The 20093-nt window shown below is 47.1% G+C and overlaps 1 protein-coding gene across 4 annotated transcripts in view; it reads right to left on the reverse strand.

Annotated features, from left to right (window-relative positions):
* The window catches only part of LOC134339540 (solute carrier family 22 member 6-A-like), a 58325-nt gene that overhangs the window by 23176 nt on the left and 15056 nt on the right, over window positions 1–20093 (reverse strand). For 3 of the 4 annotated variants that reach the window (XM_063036151.1, XM_063036150.1, XM_063036154.1), the window contains exons 3-7: window positions 17110–17213; window positions 6031–6123; window positions 4112–4266; window positions 3003–3171; window positions 1198–1321 (exon numbers count right to left, since the gene is read on the reverse strand). In XM_063036151.1, coding sequence (XP_062892221.1) covers window positions 1198–1321; window positions 3003–3171; window positions 4112–4266; window positions 6031–6123; window positions 17110–17213 — 645 coding nt within the window. The remainder of the gene's footprint in view (window positions 1–1197; window positions 1322–3002; window positions 3172–4111; window positions 4267–6030; window positions 6124–17109; window positions 17214–20093) is intronic. The other variant, XM_063036152.1, reaches the window with a different exon arrangement.

Genomic DNA, 20093 nt, shown 5'->3' on the forward strand with positions numbered 1-20093 from the left:
TGAAATCCTCGGGTTTGCATGTTTCAGCTGCCGGGGAGAGGTCGAAAGCGTTCGGCAGAGGATGGCACTACTATAGCAGAGGGACTGGTCGGAAGCTCAGAGTTTTCGGACAGATGGACTCAGGGTCGGCTGCTTCCAAGGTATCGGCAAGTTGACGGTGCCTGGAGGTTTATGGCAGGGAGTTTCTCCCTTTTGCCGCCGCTATCAGGGACTTGGGAGTCGATCGACTCAGGACTTTGAGACTTATTTTTACCGTGCCCATGGTCTGTTCTTCATCAAATTATGGTATTGCTTTGCACTGCTGTGACTATATGTTATAATTATGTGGTTCTGTCAGTGTTAGTCTTTGGTTTGTCCTTTTTCTGTGATATCACTCCGGAGAAACATTATATAATTTCTTAATGCATGTATGCATTTCTAAATGACAATAAAAGAGGACTGAGTGTTCTCATAATCTAAAAAAAAAATCTAAGATGTAGGGACAGGATTAGGCTATTTGGCCCATCGAGTCTATCCCACTATTTCATCATGGCTGAACTATTTTCCCCCTCAGCCCCAATCTCCTGCCTTCTCCCCATATCCCTTCATGCCCTGACCACTCAGGAATCTATCAATCACTGCCTTAGATATACCCAATGACTTGGCTCCACAGCCCCCTGTGGCAACGAATTCCCCAGATACACCACTCTCTAGCTCTTACCACTGTACTTCCCGTGTGTACAGTATATTCCTCCCTGTGTACAGTATAATCCTTGTGTATATGGTATATTCCCATGTGTACGTTATAATCCCCCCTCGTGTGTATGGTATAATCCCCTGTGTACAGTATTCCTCCCTGTGTACAGTATAATCCCCATGTGCATGGTATATTCCTGTGTACGGTATAATCCTGTGTGTACAGTATAATCCCCTTGCATACGGTATAATCCTGTGTGTACAATATAATCCCCGTATGTACGGTATAATCCCTGTGTACAGTATAATCCCTGTGTACAGTATAATCCCCTGTATATACGGTATAATCCCCTGTCTGTACAGTATATTCCTGTGTATATGGATGCCTGGTGTACTGAATGATACACACTGAACGATTGAGCTCCTTACCCATTACTGAGGTCACTCCGCAAACTTCCCATTGGGATACCCATTGCAGGAATGGCGGCGATGACAGGGAACCCGTCTCCCATCAGCACTCACCGCAGCGGTTATCTCCTCAGCTTCCTCCTTTTTGCCGTTTATCCTCGCCACTCTCTTGAGCTGTTTAAGAGCCACGTCAGCCTTGTCGTTCATCACGAGCCACCGGGCGGACTCAGGAGTCCACCTGTAAACAGGGAATTTCTGGAGTTAACCGGCTCAGTGTCCCTGGCGATTTCTCTCTGTATATGTTCTGAAGTTCTCCACTCTACATCATAACTCTCTAAGGTTGGGAATAGAATTCAACAGGACTGCAGTTTGGATAAACCTTTACACAAATGTTTAGACTGTCACCATTCAGAATATAAAAGCAGGGATGTAACACTGAGGTTTTATAAGGCACTGTTCAGGCTGCACTTGGAGTAGTGAGCAAATTTGGGCATCATATCTGAGAAAGGATGTGTTGTCATTGGACAGGGTCCAGAGGAGGTTCACGACAATGATTCTGGTTAACATGAGGAACATTTGATGGTCCTGGGCCTGTACTCGCTGGAGTTTAGAAAAATGAGAGAATCTCTTTGAAACCTTTCAAATGTTGAAAGGCTGAGATAGAGTGGACATGGAGAGGATGTTTCCTGTAGTGGGGGAGTCTAGGACCAGAGGGCACAGATAGAGTGGACGTGGAGAGGATGTTTCCTGTAGTGGGGGAGTCTAGGACCAGAGGGCACAGATAGAGTGGACGTGGAGAGGATGTTTCCTGTGGTGGGGGAGTCTAGGACCAGAGGGCACAGATAGAGAGGACGTGGAGAGGATGTTTCCCATGGTGGGGGAGTCTAGGACCAGAGGGCACAGACAGAGTGGACGTGGAGAGGATGTTTCCCATGGTGGGGGAGTCTAGGACCAGAGGGCACAGACAGAGTGGACGTGGAGAGGATGTTTCCCATGGTGGGGGAGTCCAGGGCCAGAGGACACAGATAGAGGGGGTGTGGAGAGGATGTTTAGAATGAATGGGATGTCCCTTTAGACAGAGATAAGAAGGAATTTCTTTAGCCATAGAGTGATGAATCTGGAATTCTTTGCTAAGGATATTTGCAGAGGTCCAGACGTTGGGTACATTTGAAGCAGAGATTGATAGGTTTTTGATTTGTCAGGACATGAGACGTTATAGGGAGAAAGCAGGAGAGTGGGATTGAGAGGGATAGTAAATCAGCCATGATGGAATGGCTGACTTGATGGGCCAAATGGCCTAATTCTGCTCCCTGTGGCTTATGGTCATCATTTGCTTGGGTGATATTTCAGATTCATTGATTTCTCAAAGGGATGAAATATGTTATTTGTATTAACAACCAACACACATGGTAGTGTAGCGGTTAGCCCAACACTTTACAGCACCAGTGATCCGCGTTCAATCCCCACCACTGGCTGTAAGGAGTTTGTAAGTTCTCCCCATAACCATCGGGGTTCCTCCGGGTGCTCTGGTTTCCTCCCTCAGTACCGGTTAGGGATAGTAAGTTGTGGAGATGTTACGTTGATGGTGACACTTGTGGGCTGCCCCCAATACGTTCTCGGATTGTGTTTACATTGATGCAAACAACATATTTTACTGTGCGTTTCAATGTCCATGTAATAAAGCAAATCTTTTTATCTGTCAGTTTTCTCTGTTCTAAGTTCTGAATTCCGTGGTCCGCATTCTGCATCCTGTGTTCTGTGCTCCGTGTTCTATGATCTGTGCTCTCTGGTCTTTGGTCTGTCCCAGCTTCTTCCTGCCAATAGTTGCCGACCCAGGTACTTTGGGAAGGAACCCCATGCACACTGTATAGGTGCCTCCCACAGGAGCCCATCATTGACGCGCCTGACGCGGGACTTACCAAGAGTAGAGGAAGAAGACGTAAAAAGGCACGGAGAGGACCAGGAAGAGCAAGCGGCCGTCCTGGATTCCGTACGCGATGCCGGGCAGGATCAGCTGGCCGAGGGTGTAGAAATAGTTGCAAAACGTGGCGGCCCGTATCCGGAATGTCATCGGGATCCACTCGATGCCTGAATGGGGAAGAAGCGAGAACGTCACTGTGCGGAGAGCCGGTAGAGGGTCCCTCCTGAGCCCAGAGAGGCCCGGAGTGAATCCCAGTCACTCATTTCATCGGGGACAGTGAGCAGGGCTCAGTGATGCGGCCGTGTGAGAGTGGAAGGGGGTATAATGAGAAAGTGAGAGAGAGAGTGTGTGCGTATGTCTACATGTGTGTGCATGGGTTTGGGGGGAGAGTGATTGTGGGACCAGGAGAGGAAGAGATGTCTGTAGGTTCGGTGGGGGGGGGGGGTTGTTTGTTGGGTTGAAGTTCATGACTCCAGGGGAAGATCAGGGTCCCAAGAGGAATGCCCCCTTTCCTCAGCTCCCTTCACTTCCCACATCGAGGACGAGAATTTTCCTGCCTGGGTAACACATTTAAATCATTGCTGGGGGTAGGAAGGGCGACCTCCTGTTGCCTGGCTCCCATTTCTCCCGGAAGGGTCCCAGGGCACAACAGGGACACTTTCCAATCCGACAGTTCCAAAGCCAACCCCATACTTTTCCAATGGCGATCTGAGCTTCACCCACCTCGACTCCACCTCCGAGGGTGGAGGGAGACACAGTGCAAAGGCACACTATGGGCGTCTCATGTACTGTCAGCAGACCTGTGCCACTAATCTAAGAAAGGATGTGCTGGCCTTGGAGAATAGAGGGACGTCCATTTAGAACAGAGAACAGGAGGAATTTCTTTAGCCAGAGGGTGGTAAATCTGTGGAATTCATTGCCATGGGCAGCTGTGAAGGTCCTCATTGGGTACATTAATGGTGGAGGTTGATAGGTTCTTGATCGGTCTGGATGTTAAAGGCTACGGGGAGAAGGCAGGAGAATGGAGTTGAGAGGGTTAGTAAATCAGTCATGATGGAAGGGGAGCATGGGTCAACAGCTGAATTCTGGTCGTATGGTCTCACGCACTCAGGCATACTGTGTTGAGTATTATCCCTGACACCGCCATTCCTGACAGGACCCTCCAGAAGCAGTAGAGTGGGAAGGAGGAGGAGAAGGCGCCGCACGTCCCGGACACCGCCAGCAGTAGGTGGGACAACAGTAGGACTGTCCGCCGCCCGTACCTGACAACCAAAAGCACCGGGTAAGACATCTCACTTCGCTACCTAAACATGAGAGATTCTGCAAATGCTGGAAATTCAGAACAACACACACACACACGAACTGCTGGAGGAACTCAGCAGGTCAGGCAGCATCTCTGGAAAGAAATAAACAGTCGTTTTGGGCCGAGATCCCTCCATCGGGACCGGAAAGGAAAGGGGGAAGAAGACAAAATCAGAAGGAAATCACCCTCACCTAGTCTCACCTTTCACCTACTCACCTCCTCCCCCTCCACCCACCATCGTATCCTGGCCTCCTCGCCCTTCCTTTCCAGTCCTGATGAAGGATCTCGGCCCGACGGGTGACAGGTGTAACCAGTTCCTTCCCTTTCTCCAGTGGTCCATTGTCCTCACCTATCAGATTTCTTCTTCTTCAGTCCTTAACCTCTTCCACCTATCACCTCCCAGCTTCTTACTTCATGTCCTCTGAGGAAAGGTTGAGTGAGCTATTTTCCCGGCCCGCCAAGGCTCGTTGCCCGGCAACCCACCAATTTAACCCCTCACCCAATCACAGGACAATTTGCAGTGACCAATTAACCTATCAACCGTTATGTCTTTGGATTGTGGTGGGGGGGAGCCCGATCACCTGGAGGAAACCCACGCGCACACGGGAAGAACATACTTACGGGGGGGGGGCGGCGGTGCTGGGATTTAACCCTTTGGAGTGAAGGAGGAAGAGAGGCGGCTAGATAGGGGTGGACAGCCAGAGACATTTTTCCCAGGGTGGAAATGGCTAATACAAGGAGGCATAATTTTAATGTGTTTGGAGAGAAGTATGGCGGGGTGGTGATGCTAGAGGTAGGTTTTTTTACACAGAGAGTAGTGCAGTAGTTCTATGTTCTGTCTCTGGGGCAGAAATAAACAGTTGACGTTTCAGGTCTCAACTCATCCATGGACGTTTTACTCTCCTCCCATCCGGTAGGCGCTACAGGAGCCTCCGCTCCCGCACCAGCAGGCACAGGAAGAGCTTCTTCCCTGAGGCTGTGACCCTGCTGAACCTCTCATCACAGCGCTAAGCAGTATTGCATCCGTATTGTACTGTCTCAGTACTTTTATATTTGTGTGCTGTAGTACTTCTGTTATTCGCAGTTATTTTGTAACTAACACTATTCTTTGCATTTCTGGTCAGATGCCAAATGCATTTCATTGGCTTTGTATCTGTACTCGGCACAATGACAATAAAGTTGAATCTAATCTAACCTAATCATCAGAACATCTCATTTCCCAGCCAGCACTGGATTTCAAATCGAAAGTAAATTTATGATCAAAATGCATTATCAGTTACAATATACTACCCTGAGATTCATTTTCTTGCAGGGATTTACAGGAAAAATAAAGGATCCAATGGAATTTACAGAAAACCATACATAAATCCATCCAGGCCATACTGTCTTCTCGCTGTTCCCATCGGGCAGGAGTCTCAGGTCCCCCACCACCAGGTTCAGGATCAGCTATTACCCCTCAACTATCAGGTAGAAGGTACAGGAGTCTCAGGTCCCCCACCACCAGGTTCAGGAACAGTTATTACCCCTCAACCATCAGGAAGGAGGTACAGGAGCCTCAGGACCCACACCACCAGGTTCAGGAACAGTTATTACCCCTCAACCATCAGGCTCCTGAACCAACGAGGATAACTTCACTCACCTCAACACTGAACTGATTCCACAATCTACAGACTCACATCTAAAACTCCTGTTCTCAGTGTTATCTACCATTTTTTGTATTTACACAGTCTGTCTTTTGCACGTTGGTTGTTCGTCAGTCCTTGTGTGTAGTTTTTCATTGATTCTATTGTATTTCTCAGTTCTACTTTGTGAATGCCTGCAAGAAAATGAATCTCAGGGTTAGTGTCAAGTGACCTACACGTACTTTAATAATAAATTTACTTTGACTTGTTAAAGACGGGACAATCTATAGCTATGCAAAAGCTGACAAATTGCAAATGAACTAAATAAGACTGAGGACACGAGTTGTAAAGAGTCCTTGAAAGTGAGCTGAGGAATCAGTTCAGTGCTGAGGTGAGTGAAGTTACCCACACTGGTTTCGGAGCCTGAAGGTTGAGGGGTAGTAACTGTTCCTGAACCTGGTGGTGTGGGACCTGATGGTTGAAGGGTAATAACTGTTCCTGAACCTGGTGGTGTGGGTCCCTAGGCTCCTGTACCTCCTTCCTGATGGTTGAGGGGTAATAACTGTTCCTGAACCTGGTGGTGTGAGTCCTGAGGCTCCTGTACCTCCTTCCTGATGGTTGAGGGGTAATAACTGCTCCTGAACCTGGTGGTGTGGGTCCTGAGGCTCCTGTACCTCCTTCCTGATGGTTGAGGGGTAATAACTGTTCCTGAACCTGGTGGTGTGGGTCCTGAGGCTCCTGTACCTCCTTCCTGATGGTTGAGGGGTAATAACTGCTCCTGAACCTGGTGGTGTGGGACCTGATGGTTGAGGGGTAATAACTGTTCCGGAACCTGGTGGTGTGGGTCCTGAGGCTCCTGTACCTCCTTCCTGATGGTTGAGGGGTAATAACTGCTCCTGAACCTGGTGGTGTGGGACCTGATGGTTGAGGGGTAATAACTGTTCCTGAACCTGGTGGTGTGGGTCCTGAGGCTCCTGTACCTCCTTCCTGATGGTTGAGGGGTAATAACTGTTCCTGAACCTGGTGGTGTGGGACCTGATGGTTGAGGGGTAATAACTGTTCCTGAACCTGGTGGTGTGGGACCTGATGGTTGAGGGGTAGTAACTGTTCCTGAACCTGGTGGTGTGGGACCTGATGGTTGAGGGGTAGTAACTGTTCCTGAACCTGGTGGTGTGGGACCTGATGGTTGAGGGGTAGTAACTGTTCCTGAACCTGGTGGTGTGGGACCTGATGGTTGAGGGGTAGTAACTGTTCCTGAACCTGGTGGTGTGGGACCTGATGGTTGAGGGGTAATAACTGTTCCTGAACCTGGTGGTGTGGGACCTGATGGTTGAGGGGTAATAACTGTTCCTGAACCTGGTAGTGTGGGTCCTGAGGCTCCTGTACCTCCTGCCTGATGGTTGAGGGGTAATAACTGTTCCTGAACCTGGTGGTGAGAGTCCTGAGGCTCCTGTACCTCCTTCCCGATGGCAGCAGTGAGAAGAGAGCATGACCTGGGTGGTGGGGGATGCTGCTTTCCTGTGACAGCGCTCTGTGTAGACGTGCTCAGTGGTGGGGAGAGCTTTGGCTGTGATCGACCGGGCCGTATCCACCACTTTCTGTCAATTTTTTTTTAAGATTTAACAGCATGGGTGAATTTTCAACTGGAGCAGATCACCTCCCTAACTGCAGAGCTGACCTTCGCACCAAGCTGGGTTTAACCTTTTACTGGGAGGACCGCTGCCCTACTTCCAGCGCATGTGTCCTCCGTGGCACGGCCTAGCTGGCGGTGGGTGGCGTATAGATACCGACAGGAGGCACGGTGACACCAGAATCCAGAGCGAACAAAGCAATTTGCTGGGGGGAGGGGGGGCGGTCTCAGCGGGTCAGGCAGCATCTGAGGAGGGGAACGAGAACTCGACGTTTCAGAACCCCGGACAACCCAAACATTGAATGTCTGTTCCCCCTACTGGGTTTCTCCGACAACTCATTTCGACAGAGGACATGGTGTGTGAGTGTGTGTCTGTGTCTGTGTACCTTTAAGATGTGCAGTTTTAAGATAAAGCATGTGGCCACTTGCAACTGTGTATATGAATGGGGGGTGGGAGTTGTGTGTATAGGGTATAAGACCATAAGTGTAAAAGAATTAGGCCATTCGGCCCATCGAGTCTGTTCTACCATTCAATTGTGGCTGCTCCTTTCTTCCCCTCCTCAGTCCCCCTCCCCAGATTTCTCCCTGTAACCTTTGGTGCGTGTCCAATCAAGAACCTATCAATCCTTGTCTTAAGTACACCCAACAACCTGGCTTCCACAGCTGCCTGCGGTAACAAATTCCACAAATTCGTCACCCTCTGGCTAAAGAAATCTCTCCGCATTTCCATTTTAAATGGGTGCCCCTCTATCCTGAGGGTGTGATCTCTTGTCCTGGAGTCCCCCACCATGGGAAACATCCTTTCCACATCTACTCTGTCTCAGCCTTTCAACATCCGAAGGGTGTCCAGCGAGGGGTAACAACTCTGGTGAAGGGGCTTATCGTGTCCATTCTGGGACAGCTCCCTCACCTTTGGTCCCCACCGGACACTTAGCTCTCACCTGTGGCTCACCTGTATTGTGGATAGCGTGGAGGGCTGTCAGAGGTTACAGCAGGACCTTGATAGGATGGAAAACTGGGCTGAGAAGTGGCAGATGGAGTTCAACCCAGATAAGTGTGAAGTGGTTCATTTTGGTAGGTCAAATATGATGGCAGAATATAGTATTAATGGTAAGACTCTTGGCAGTGTGGAGGATCAGAGGGATCTTGGGGTCCAAGTCCATAGGACACTCAAAGCTGCTGTGCAGGTTGACTCTGTGGTTAAGAAGGCATACGGTGTATTGGCCTTCATCAATCGTGGGTTTGAGTTAAAGAGCTGAGAGGTAATGTTACAGCTATATAGGACCCTGGTCAGACCCCAATTGGAGTACTGTGTTCAGTTCTGGTCACCTCACTACAGGAAGGACGTGGAAATCATAAAAAGATGCAGAGAAGATTTACAAGGATGTTGTCTGGATTGGGGAGCATGCCTTATGAGAATAGGTTGAGTGAACTCGGCCTTTTCTCCTTGGAGCGACGGAGGACGAGAGGTGACCTGATAGAGGTGTACAAGATGATGAGAGGCATTGATCGTGTGAATAGTCAGAGGCTTTTTCCCAGGGCTGAAATGGCTAACACGAGAGGGCACAGTTTTAAGGTGCTTGGAAGTAAGTACAGAGGAGATGTCAGAGGTAAGTTTTTCACACAGAGAGTGGTGAGTGCGTGGAATGGGCTGCCAGCGATGGTGGTGGAGGCGGATACAATAGGGCCTTTTAAGAGACTCCTGGATAGGTACATGGAGCTCAGAAAAATAGAGGGCTATGGGTAACCCTAGGTAATTTCTGAAGTAAGTACATGTTCGGCACAGCTTTGTGGGCCAAAGGGCCTGTATTGTGCTGTAGGTTCTTCACACTTCTATAAGGTCATCTCTCAGTCCCCTACACCCTATCTGTGTCCCTCATGGTTCTAGACACCTCTATAAGATCATTCCTCAGTCTCTTACACCCTATCTGTGTCCCTCATAGTTCTACACACCTCTATAAGGTCATCTCTCAGTCCCCTACACCCTATCTGTGTCCCTCATGGTTCTATACACCTCTATAAGGTCACCACTCAGTCCCCTACACCCTATCTGTGTCCCTCATGGTTCTACACACCTCTATAAGATCATTCCTCAGTCTCTTACACCCTATCTGTGTCCCTCATAGTTCTACACACCTCTATAAGGTCACCACTCAGTACCCTACACCCTATCTGTGTCCCTCATGGTTCTACACACCTCTATAAGGTCACCACTCAGTACCCTACACCCTATCTGTGTCCCTCATGGTTCTATACACTTCTATAAGGTCACTCCTCAGTCTCCTACACCCTATCTGTGTCCCTCATGGTTCTATACACCTCTATAAGGTCACCCCTCAGTCCCCTACACCCTATCTGTGTCCCTCATGGTTCAACACACCTCTATAAGGTCACCCCTCAGTCCCCTACACCCTATCTGTGTCCCTCATGGTTCAACACACCTCTATAAGGTCACCCCTCAGTTTCCTATGCCCCAATGAGGAACATCCCAATCTGATCAACGTCTCTCAATATTCAGTCCATCAACTCCCGGCAATGTCTTCGTAAATCTCCCTCTGCACTCTTTCCAGCTTCTTTGCATCTTTCTCAACAGAGCGACCAAAACTACACAGGGTTCTGCAACTGTGACCTCATACGTACTATCCTGACCCCTGTACTCAGCACCCTGGTGGATGAAGGCCAGCGTACCAAACACCTTGTAAGCAGAATCCATGGTTACATATTAACTCTGCACAGAAGGAGAGCTGGGGAAAGATTACAGCCCTCACCCTTTTGCCCCGGGCAAATCTGTCAGTAAACTAAACGAATACCAAAGGATCAGTAACAGACCTGCTGGACTTAGAGCTTTTGGCAAGGTTGTAATGGAAGTGTCACTGGGTTCACCATGGTCTTGGATTGAATCAGAAGGCCATACCCATTCCCAGTGGAAATAACATTGGCATAGAAGCCAAAACCGAGTATAGAAGAGTACAGCACAGGAACAGGCCCACAATGTTCTGCTGAACTGGCTAAAAATCAAATTTAAAACACCCAAACATTACTCCCTCCTACCTACACCATGTCCCTATCCCTCCATCTTCCTTACATCCATATTCCTATCCAAACATCTCTTAAAAGCCTCTAATGTATTTGCCTCCACCACCACACCAGGCAGCCACCACTCTCTGAGTGAAAAACTGACCCTTAGAACCTGCCTCTCACCTTCAATGCCTGCTCTTTGGTATCAGATGTTTCAACCCTGGGAAACAGACACTCCCTGTCTCCTCTATCAGTGCCTCTCATAACCTTATAAACCTCTACCAGATCTCCCTCAGGCTTTGCCGCTCCAGAGAAAACAACCCAACTTTGTCCAGCCTCTCGTGATAGCACATGCCCTCTAAACCAGGCAGCATCCTGGTGAGCCTCTTCTGCCCCCTCTCCAAAGCCTCGACGTCCTTCTGGTCATGGGGTGACCAGAACTAATGCAATACTCCAGATGTGGCCAAACCAGAGTTTTATAAACCTCTTGACTTTTGAACTCAAAGCCTCAACTAACAAAAGCAAGCATTCCATAAGCCTTCTTCACCCCCCTGTCGACCTGTGCAGCCACTTCCAAGGAGCGATGAACCTGGATCCCAAGATCTCTCTGCTCAGCAAGACCATTAAGGACCTTTTCCCTTAACACTATACTTGGCTTCTTGTATTTGCCCCTCCGAGTCCCTGTTTTCATAGAATATACGCTAGTACATGCCCCTTGGCCCACCATCTAATTACAGAGAAATGAGGAAGTTGGTACATTAACAACATTTGAAAGGTGCTTGGACAGGTACGCAGATAGGAAAGGCATCGAGGGCAAATGAGACCAGGATAGAGGGACAATCCCAGTCAGTACAGACCAGATGGGCTGAAGGGCCTGTTTCTGTACTGTTGGGGGCTGGGGAGGTGGGATGGAGAGGAGGCGTTCGTGACTGGCTAATTCTCTCTCCTGAAGGTAGTTATGCTGAATGGTCATACTTTATTGATCCCGAGGGAAATTGGGTTTTGTTACAGTTGCACCAACCAAGAATAGGGTAGAATGGTGATGGATCTGAAATGACGCCTGTTTCTTCCTCCACAGACGCTGCCTGATGTAGAAAATAAAACATTACAGCACAGTCCTGACGAAGGGTCTCGGCCTGAAACGTCGACTGCGCCTCTTCCTATAGATGCTGCTTGGCCTGCTGCGTTCACCAGCAACTTTGATGTGTGTTGCTTACAGCACAGTACAGGCCCTCCAGCCCACAATATTTCACCTACTCCAAGATCAATCTAACCCTTTTCTCCCACAAAACACTCAATTTTTCTATCATCCACATGCCTATCTAACAGTCTCTTAAATGCCCCTAATGTATCTGCCTCTACCACCACCCTTGGCAGGTCATCCCACTCTCTGGTAAAGAACTTACCTCTGACACACCCCCTGCATACTTTCCTCCAATCACCTTTAAATTATGCCTCCTCCAAATTAGCCATCTCCACCCTGGGAAAAAGTCTCTGGCTGTCCTCTCAATCTATGCCTCTTATCATCTTGTACACCTCTATCAAGTCACCCCTCATCCTCCTTCATTCCAAAGAGAAAGACCCTTTCACTCAACTTATCCTCATAGGACATGCTCTCTAATCCAGGCAGCATCCTGGTAAATCTCCTATGCACCCTCTCTAAATTTTCCACATCCTTCCTATAGTGAGGCAACCAGAACTAAACACAATACTCCCAGTGTGGTCTAACCAGGGTTTTATAGAGCTGTAACATTACCTCATGGTTCTTGAACTCAATCCCCCAACTAATGAAGGCCAACACACCAAACACTTTCTTAACCACTATATATATAACCATATAACAATTACAGCAAGGAAACAAGCCATCTCGGCCCTTCTAGTCCATGCTGAACTCTTACTCTCACCTTGTCCCACCGACCTGCGCTCAGCCCATAACCCTCCATTCCTTTCCTGTCCATATATCTATCCAATTTAACTTTAAACAACAACATCGAACCTGCCTCAACCACTTCTGCTGGAAGCTCGTTCCACACAGCTACCACTCTCTGAGTAAAGAAGTTCCCCCTCAAGTTACCCCTAAACTTTTGCCCTTTAACTCTCAACTCATGTCCTCTTGTTTGAATCTCCCCCACTCTCAATAGAAAAAGCCTATCCATGTCAACTCTATCTATCCCCCTCATAATTTTAAATACCTCTATCAAGTCCCCACTCAACCTTCTACGTTCCAAAGAATAAAGACCCAACTTGTTCAACCTTTCTCTGTAACTTAGGTGCTGAAACACAGGTCACATTCTAGTAAATCTTCTCTGTACTCTCTCTATTTTGTTGACATCTTTCCTATAATTCGGTGACCAAAACTGTACACAATACTCCAAATTTGGCCTCACCAATGTCTTGTACAATTTCAACATTACATCCCAACTCCTATACTCAATGCTGTGATTGATAAAGGCCAGCATACCAAAAGCTTTCTTCACCACCCTATCCACATGAGATTCCACCTTCAGGGAACTATGCACCTTTATTCCTAGATCCCTCTGTTCCACTGCATTCTTCAATGCCTTACCATTTACCATGTATGTCCTATTTTGATTAGTCCTACCAAAATGTAGCACCTCACATTTATCAGCATTAAACTCCATCTGCCATCTTTCAGCCCACTCTTCTAACTGGCCTAAATCTCTCTGCAAGCTTTGAAAACCTACTTCATTATCCACAACTCCACCTATCTTAGTATCATCCGCATACTTACTCATCCAATTTACTACCCCATCATCCAGATCATTAATGTATATGACAAATAACACTGGACCCAGTACAGAACCCTGAGGCACACCACTAGTCACCGGCCTCCAATCTGACAAACAGTTATCCACCACTACTCTCTGGCATCTCCCATCCAGCCACTGCTGAATCCATTTTACTACTTCAATATTAATACCTAATGATTGAACCTTCCTCACTAACCTTCCGTGTGGAACCTTGTCAAAGGCCTTACTGAAGTCCATATAGACAGCATCCACCACTTTACCTTCGTCAACATTCCTAGTAACCTCATCAAAAAATTCAATAAGATTTGTCAAACATGACCTTCCCCGCACAAATCCATGTTGACTGTTCCTAGTCAGACCCTGTCAATCCAGATAATTATATATACCATCTCTAAGAATACTTTCCATCAATTTACCCACTACTGATATCAAACGCACAGGCCGATAATTGCTAGGTTTACTCTTAGACCCCTTTTTAAACAATGGAACAACATGAGTAATACGCCAATCCTCCGACACCATCCCTGTTTCTAATGATATTTGAAATATTTCTGTCAGAGCCCCTGATATTTCCACACTGACTTTCCTCTAGGTCCCAGGGAATATCCTGTCAGGACCCAAAGTCTTATTCACTTTTATATTCCTTAAAAGCTCCAGAACTTCCTCTTATTTAATCATCATAGTTTCCATAACTTCCCTACCTGTTTCCCTTGTCTTACACAATTCAATATCCTTCTCCTTAGTGAATACTGAAGAAAAGAAATTGTTCAGAATCTCTCCGATCTCGTTTGTCTCCACACATAGCCGTCCACTCTGATTCTCTAAGGGACCAGTTTTATCCCTCACTATCCTTTTGCTATTAATATAACAGTGGATTTATTGGGATTTATTTTCACCTTACTTGCCACAGCAACCTTGTATCTTCTTTTAGCTTTTCTAATTTCTTTCTTCAGATTCTTTTTACATTCTTTATATTCCTCGAGCACCTCATTTACTCCATGCTGCCTATATTTATTGTAGATCTCTCTCTTTTACCAAACCAAGTTTCCAATATCCCTTGAAAACCATGGCTCTCTCAAACTTTTAACCTTTCCTTTCAACCTAACAGGAACATAAAGATTCTGTACTCTCAAAATTTCGCCCTTAAATGACCTCTATTTCTCTGTTACATTCTTCCCATAAAACAAATTGTCCCAATCCACTCCTTCTAAATCATTTTGCATCTCCTCAAAGTTAGCCTTTCTCCAATCAAAAATCTTAACCCTCGGTCCAGACCTATCCTTCTCCATAACTATATTGAAACTAATAGCGTTGTGATCACTGGACCCAAAGTGCTCCCCAACACATACCTCTCTGACCTATCTCTTCCCTATCAGAAGATCCAACACTGCCCCTTCTCTCGGTGGTACCTCTATGTATTGCTGCAAAAAATTATCCTGCACACAGTTTACAAACTCCAAACCATCCAGCCCTTTTGCAGTATGGGCTTCCCAGTGTATGTGTGGAATATTAAAATCTCCCACAATCACAACCTTGTGCTTACTACAAGTATCTGCGAGCTCCTTACAAATTTGCTCCTCCAATTCTCGCTCTCCATTTGGTCGTCCATAATACACCCCCATAAGTGTTACTACACCTTTCCCATTCCTCAATTCCACCCAAGTAGCCTCCCTAGATGAGCCCTCTAATCTATCCTGCCAGAGCACCGCTGTAATATTTTCTCTGACAAGCAATGCAACACCTTCCCCTCTTGTCTGTCCGATTCTATCACACCTGAAGCAATTAAATCCAGGAATATTTAGTTACCAATCACACCCCTCCTGTAACCATGTTTCACTAATAGCTACCACATCATACTTCCAGGTATCAATCCATGCTTTAAGCTCATCCACCTTTCTTATAATGCTCCTAGCATTAAAATAGATGTATTTAAGCAATTTTCAACCTCTTACTCTCTGTTTATCACTAACGGTGCAAATAACTTTACTATTTTTTTTCTTCCTTCTTCCCTACATCTGTTCCTACACTCTGGTTCCCCTCCCCCCCAGTATCTAGTTTAAATCCACCGGAGCCTCTCTAGCAAACCTACCTGCAAGGATATTTGTCCCCCTCCAGTTCAAATGTAAACCGTCCTGCCAGAACAGGTCCCACCTTCCCTGGAAAACTGCCCAATTATCTATAAATCTGAAGCCCTCCCTCCTGCACCATGTCTTCAGCCACGTGTTGATCTGCACTATCTTACTATTTCTAAACCCACCTGCACGTGGCACTGGTAGCAATCCTGAGATTGCTATCCTGGAGGTCCTGTCCTTTAACTTGGCGCCTAACTCCCTAAACTCAGCTTTCAGGACCTCCTCACTCTTCCTACCCACATCATTGGTCCCTACACGGACCACGACATCCGGCTGCTCACCCTCCCTCTTGAGAATACCGAGAACTCAATCCGAGATATCGCGGACCCTGGCACCAGGGAGGCACCAGACCATCCGGGATTCTCGATCTCTTCCACAGAACCTCTTATCTGTCCCCCTAACTATCGAATCCCCTTTCACTACTGCTGTCCTCTTTTCCCTCCTTCCCTTCTGAGTTGAGGGTCCCATCTCGGTGCCAGAGACACAACCACTGCAACTTGTCCCTGGTAGGTCGTCCCCACCAACAGTATCCAAAACGATGTACTTATTATTGATGGGAACGGCCACGGGGGTGCTCGGCTCATTCTGTCTATTCCCCTTCCCTCTCCTGGCAGTCACCCAGATACCTGTCTCCTGACTTTTATGGATGACTGTCTCCCTGAAACTCCTGTCTATTTCTGCCTCCCGAATGATCCGAAGTTCATCCAGCTCCAGCTCCAGTTTCCTAACTCGGTTTGTCAGGAGCTGCAGCTGGATGCACCTTTCGCAGGTGTAGTTATCAGGGGCAATTGTGCTCGCCTTGACTTCCCACATTCTGCAAACGGAGCACTCAACTGCCCTAACTCTGCCTCCATTACCTACTCTTAAGGTAATTAGATTTATTAAAGGAACTTACCCGGCCTTACCTCACTTGGAGTGAAGCTCTTCCTCAGCCTCTGCTCACCAAAGCCTCAGGAGCCAAAGCCTTCCTACTCTGTCTTCCTCTGCTCTGTCGCCCACTCCGTTAATCTGCTCTCTTTTAAATACTCCCGCTGCCTCACGGTCCGACTTACACGCACTTGATCAGTCGTGCCCCGTTCAACTGCTGATGAAAACTTGTGCGGCAACTTTGAGGGATCTGTGGATGTGATCCCCAAGATCCCTCTGTTCCTCCACACTGCGAAGAATCCTGTCAGTAACCCTGTACTCCACCTTCTAGTTTGACCTTACAAAGTGAATCACTTCACACTTTTCCGGATTGAACTCCATCTGCCACTTCTCAACATCCGGTTGTAACCTACAACAACCTTCTGCCCCGTCCACAGCTCCACCAACCTTTGTGTCATCTGCAGGCCTATTAACCCACCCTTCCCCTTTTCCATCCAAGTAACTTATATAATTTGAAAAAGCAGGGGTCCCAGACAGGTCCCTGTGGAACACCACCGGTAACCGACCTTCGGGCAGAAATGCTCCATGTACAGCCATCCTTTGCCTTCTATGGGCAGGCCAATTCTGAATCCACACAGCCAAGGTTCCCTGGACCCCATGCCCCCTGACTTTCTGAATGAGCCTACCGTGGGGAACATTGTCAAATGCCTTACTAAAATCTGTGTAGATATTTGGATGAGTTGCTCATTCCCAGAACCTTACCTGTCGGAGAGCCTCCCGAGAATGATGGATCCCACCAGGATTCCAGCCATGTAGAGAGACTGTGCCATGTGTCTCAGCGATTTACGGTTACACACCAGGTCCCACTGCCAAAGCAAGAACACCACCAAGACACTCAGAGAGCGGCTGAGCAAGTGTAGGAAGCAACAGGAGTAGAAGACCACCACTTGGCACCTGAATCTCAAGTTGAAGTTTAATTCTCATTCACGTATACAGCTAAACGAAACAGCATTTCTCCAGGGCCAAGGTGCAAACCATGGTACCACACATTCACACACAGCACATAGAGTTACGATCCAGCACAGACAGTCACAATAAATAATATTAGCACAAGAGCAATGGCCTGAAGATTGATGCTGACCTGCAGCCACATTTCTGCAAGAACAAGCATGTGGCAGTACCTCATCTCACACTGGGTCAGCCGCAGCTGAAGGTAATCCAGCTCGTCTTTCAGGGCGCAAGACTGGGGCGGGGGGGGAAACACTGATAGAGAGGGCCAGCCCCCAACCCAGCACGGCTTCCCACATGCTCTGGTCTCCCCCCACACTGCCTCCGGTGATCTCTGAAGATCTCATTTTGATCTTCAACAAGGCCAATGCTAATTCATTGGTATTAAACAGGAAATTAGAAATGTGTGCAATCAAGGAACGGCAGTTATAATGGGTGACTTCAATCTACATGTAGATTGGGTGAAACAAATTGGTAAAGGTGCTGAGGAAGAGGATTTCTTGGAATGTATGCGGGATGGTTTCTTGTACCAACATGTCGAGGAACCAACTAGAGAGCAGGCTATTCTGGACTGGGTTTTGAGCAATGAGAAAGGGTTAATTAGCAATCTTGTCGTGAGAGGCCCCTTGGGTAAGAGTGACCATAATATGGTGGAATTCTTCATTAAGATGGAGAGTGACATAGTTAATTCAGAAACAAAGGTTCTGAACTTAAAGAGGGGTAACTTTGAAGGTATGAGACGTGAATTAGCTAAGATAGACTGGCAAATGACACTTAAAGGATTGACGGTGGATATGCAATGGCAAGCATTTAAAGGTTGCATGGATGAACTACAACAATTGTTCATCCCAGTTTGGCAAAAGAATAAATCAAGGAAGGTAGTGCACCCGTGGCTGACAAGAGAAATTAGGGATAGTATCAATTCCAAAGAAGAAGCATACAAATTAGCCAGAGAAAGTGGCTCACCTGAGGACTGGGAGAAATTCAGAGTTCAGCAGAGGAGGACAAAGGGCTTAATTAGGAAGGGGAAAAAAGATTATGAGAGAAAACTGGCAGGGAACATAAAAACTGACTGTAAAAGCTTTTATAGATATGTAAAAAGGAAAAGACTGGTAAAGACAAATGTAGGTTCCCTGCAGACAGAAACAGGTGAATTGATTATGGGGAGCAAGGACATGGCAGACCAATTGAATAATTACTTTGGTTCTGTCTTCACTAAGGAGGACATAAATAATCTTCCAGAAATAGTAGGGGACAGAGGGTCCAGTGAGATGGAGGAACTGAGCGAAATACATGTTAGTAGGGAAGTGGTGTTAGGTAAATTGAAGGGATTGAAGGCAGATAAATCCCCAGGGCCAGATGGTCTGCATCCCAGAGTGCTTAAGGAAGTAGCCCAAGAAATAGTGGCTGCATTAGTGATAATTTTTCAAAACTCGTTAGATTCTGGACTAATTCCTGAGGATTGGAGGGTGGCTAATGTAACCCCACTTTTTAAAAAAGGAGGGAGAGAGAAACCGGGGAATTATAGACCGGTTAGCCTAACGTCGGTGGTGGGGAAACTGCTGAAGTCAGTTATCAAAGATCTGATAACAGCACATTTGGAAAGCGGTGAAATCATCGGACAAAGTCAGCATGCATTTGTGAAAGGAAAATCATGTCTGACGAATCTCATAGAATTTTTTGAGGATGTAACCAGTAGAGTGGATAGGGGAGAACCAGTGGATGTGGTATATTTGGATTTTCAAAAGACTTTTGACAAGGTCCCACACAGAAGATTAGTGTGCAAACTTAAAGCACACGGTATTGGGGGTAAGGTATTGATGTGGATAGAGAATTGGTTAGCAGACAGGAAGCAAAGAGTGGGAATAAACGGGACCTTTTCAGAATGGCAGGCGGTGACTAGTGGGGTACCGCAAGGCTCAGTGCTGGGACCCCAGTTGTTTACAATATATATTAATGACTTAGATGAGGGAATTAAATGCAGCATCTCCAAGTTTGCGGATGACACGAAGCTGGGCGGCAGTGTTAGCTGTGAGGAGGATGCTAAGAGGATGCAGAGTGACTTGGATAGGTTGGGTGAGTGGGCAAATTCATGGCAGATGCAATTTAATGTGGATAAATGTGAAGTTATCCACTATGGTGGCAAAAATAGGAAAACAGATTATTATCTGAATGGTGGCCGATTAGGAAAAGGGGAGGTGCAACGAGACCTGGGTGTCATTATACACCAGTCATTGAAAGTGGGCATGCAGGTACAGCAGGCGGTGAAAAAGGCGAATGGTATGCTGGCATTTATAGCAAGAGGATTCAAGTACAGGAGCAGGGAGGTACTACTGCAGTTGTACAAGGCCTTGGTGAGACCACACCTGGAGTATTGTGTGCAGTTTTGGTCCCCTAATCTGAGGAAAGATATCCTTGCCATAGAGGGAGTACAAAGAAGGTTCACCAGATTGATTCCTGGGATGGCAGGACTTTCTTATGAAGAAAGACTGGATGAACTGGGCTTGTACTTGTTGGAATTTAGAAGATTGAGGGGGGGATCTGATTGAAACGTATAAAATCCTAAAGGGATTGGACAGGCTAGATGCAGGAAGATTGTTCCCGATGTTGGGGAAGTCCAGAACAAGGGGTCACAGTTTGAGGATAAAGGGGAAGCCTTTTAGGACCGAGATTAGGAAAAACTTCTTCAGACAGAGAGTGGTGAATCTGTGGAATTCTCTGCCACAGGAAACAGTTGA

This window comes from Mobula hypostoma, chromosome 30, assembly GCF_963921235.1.
Source record: "Mobula hypostoma chromosome 30, sMobHyp1.1, whole genome shotgun sequence".
NCBI classification, from domain to species: Eukaryota; Metazoa; Chordata; class Chondrichthyes; order Myliobatiformes; family Myliobatidae; genus Mobula; species Mobula hypostoma.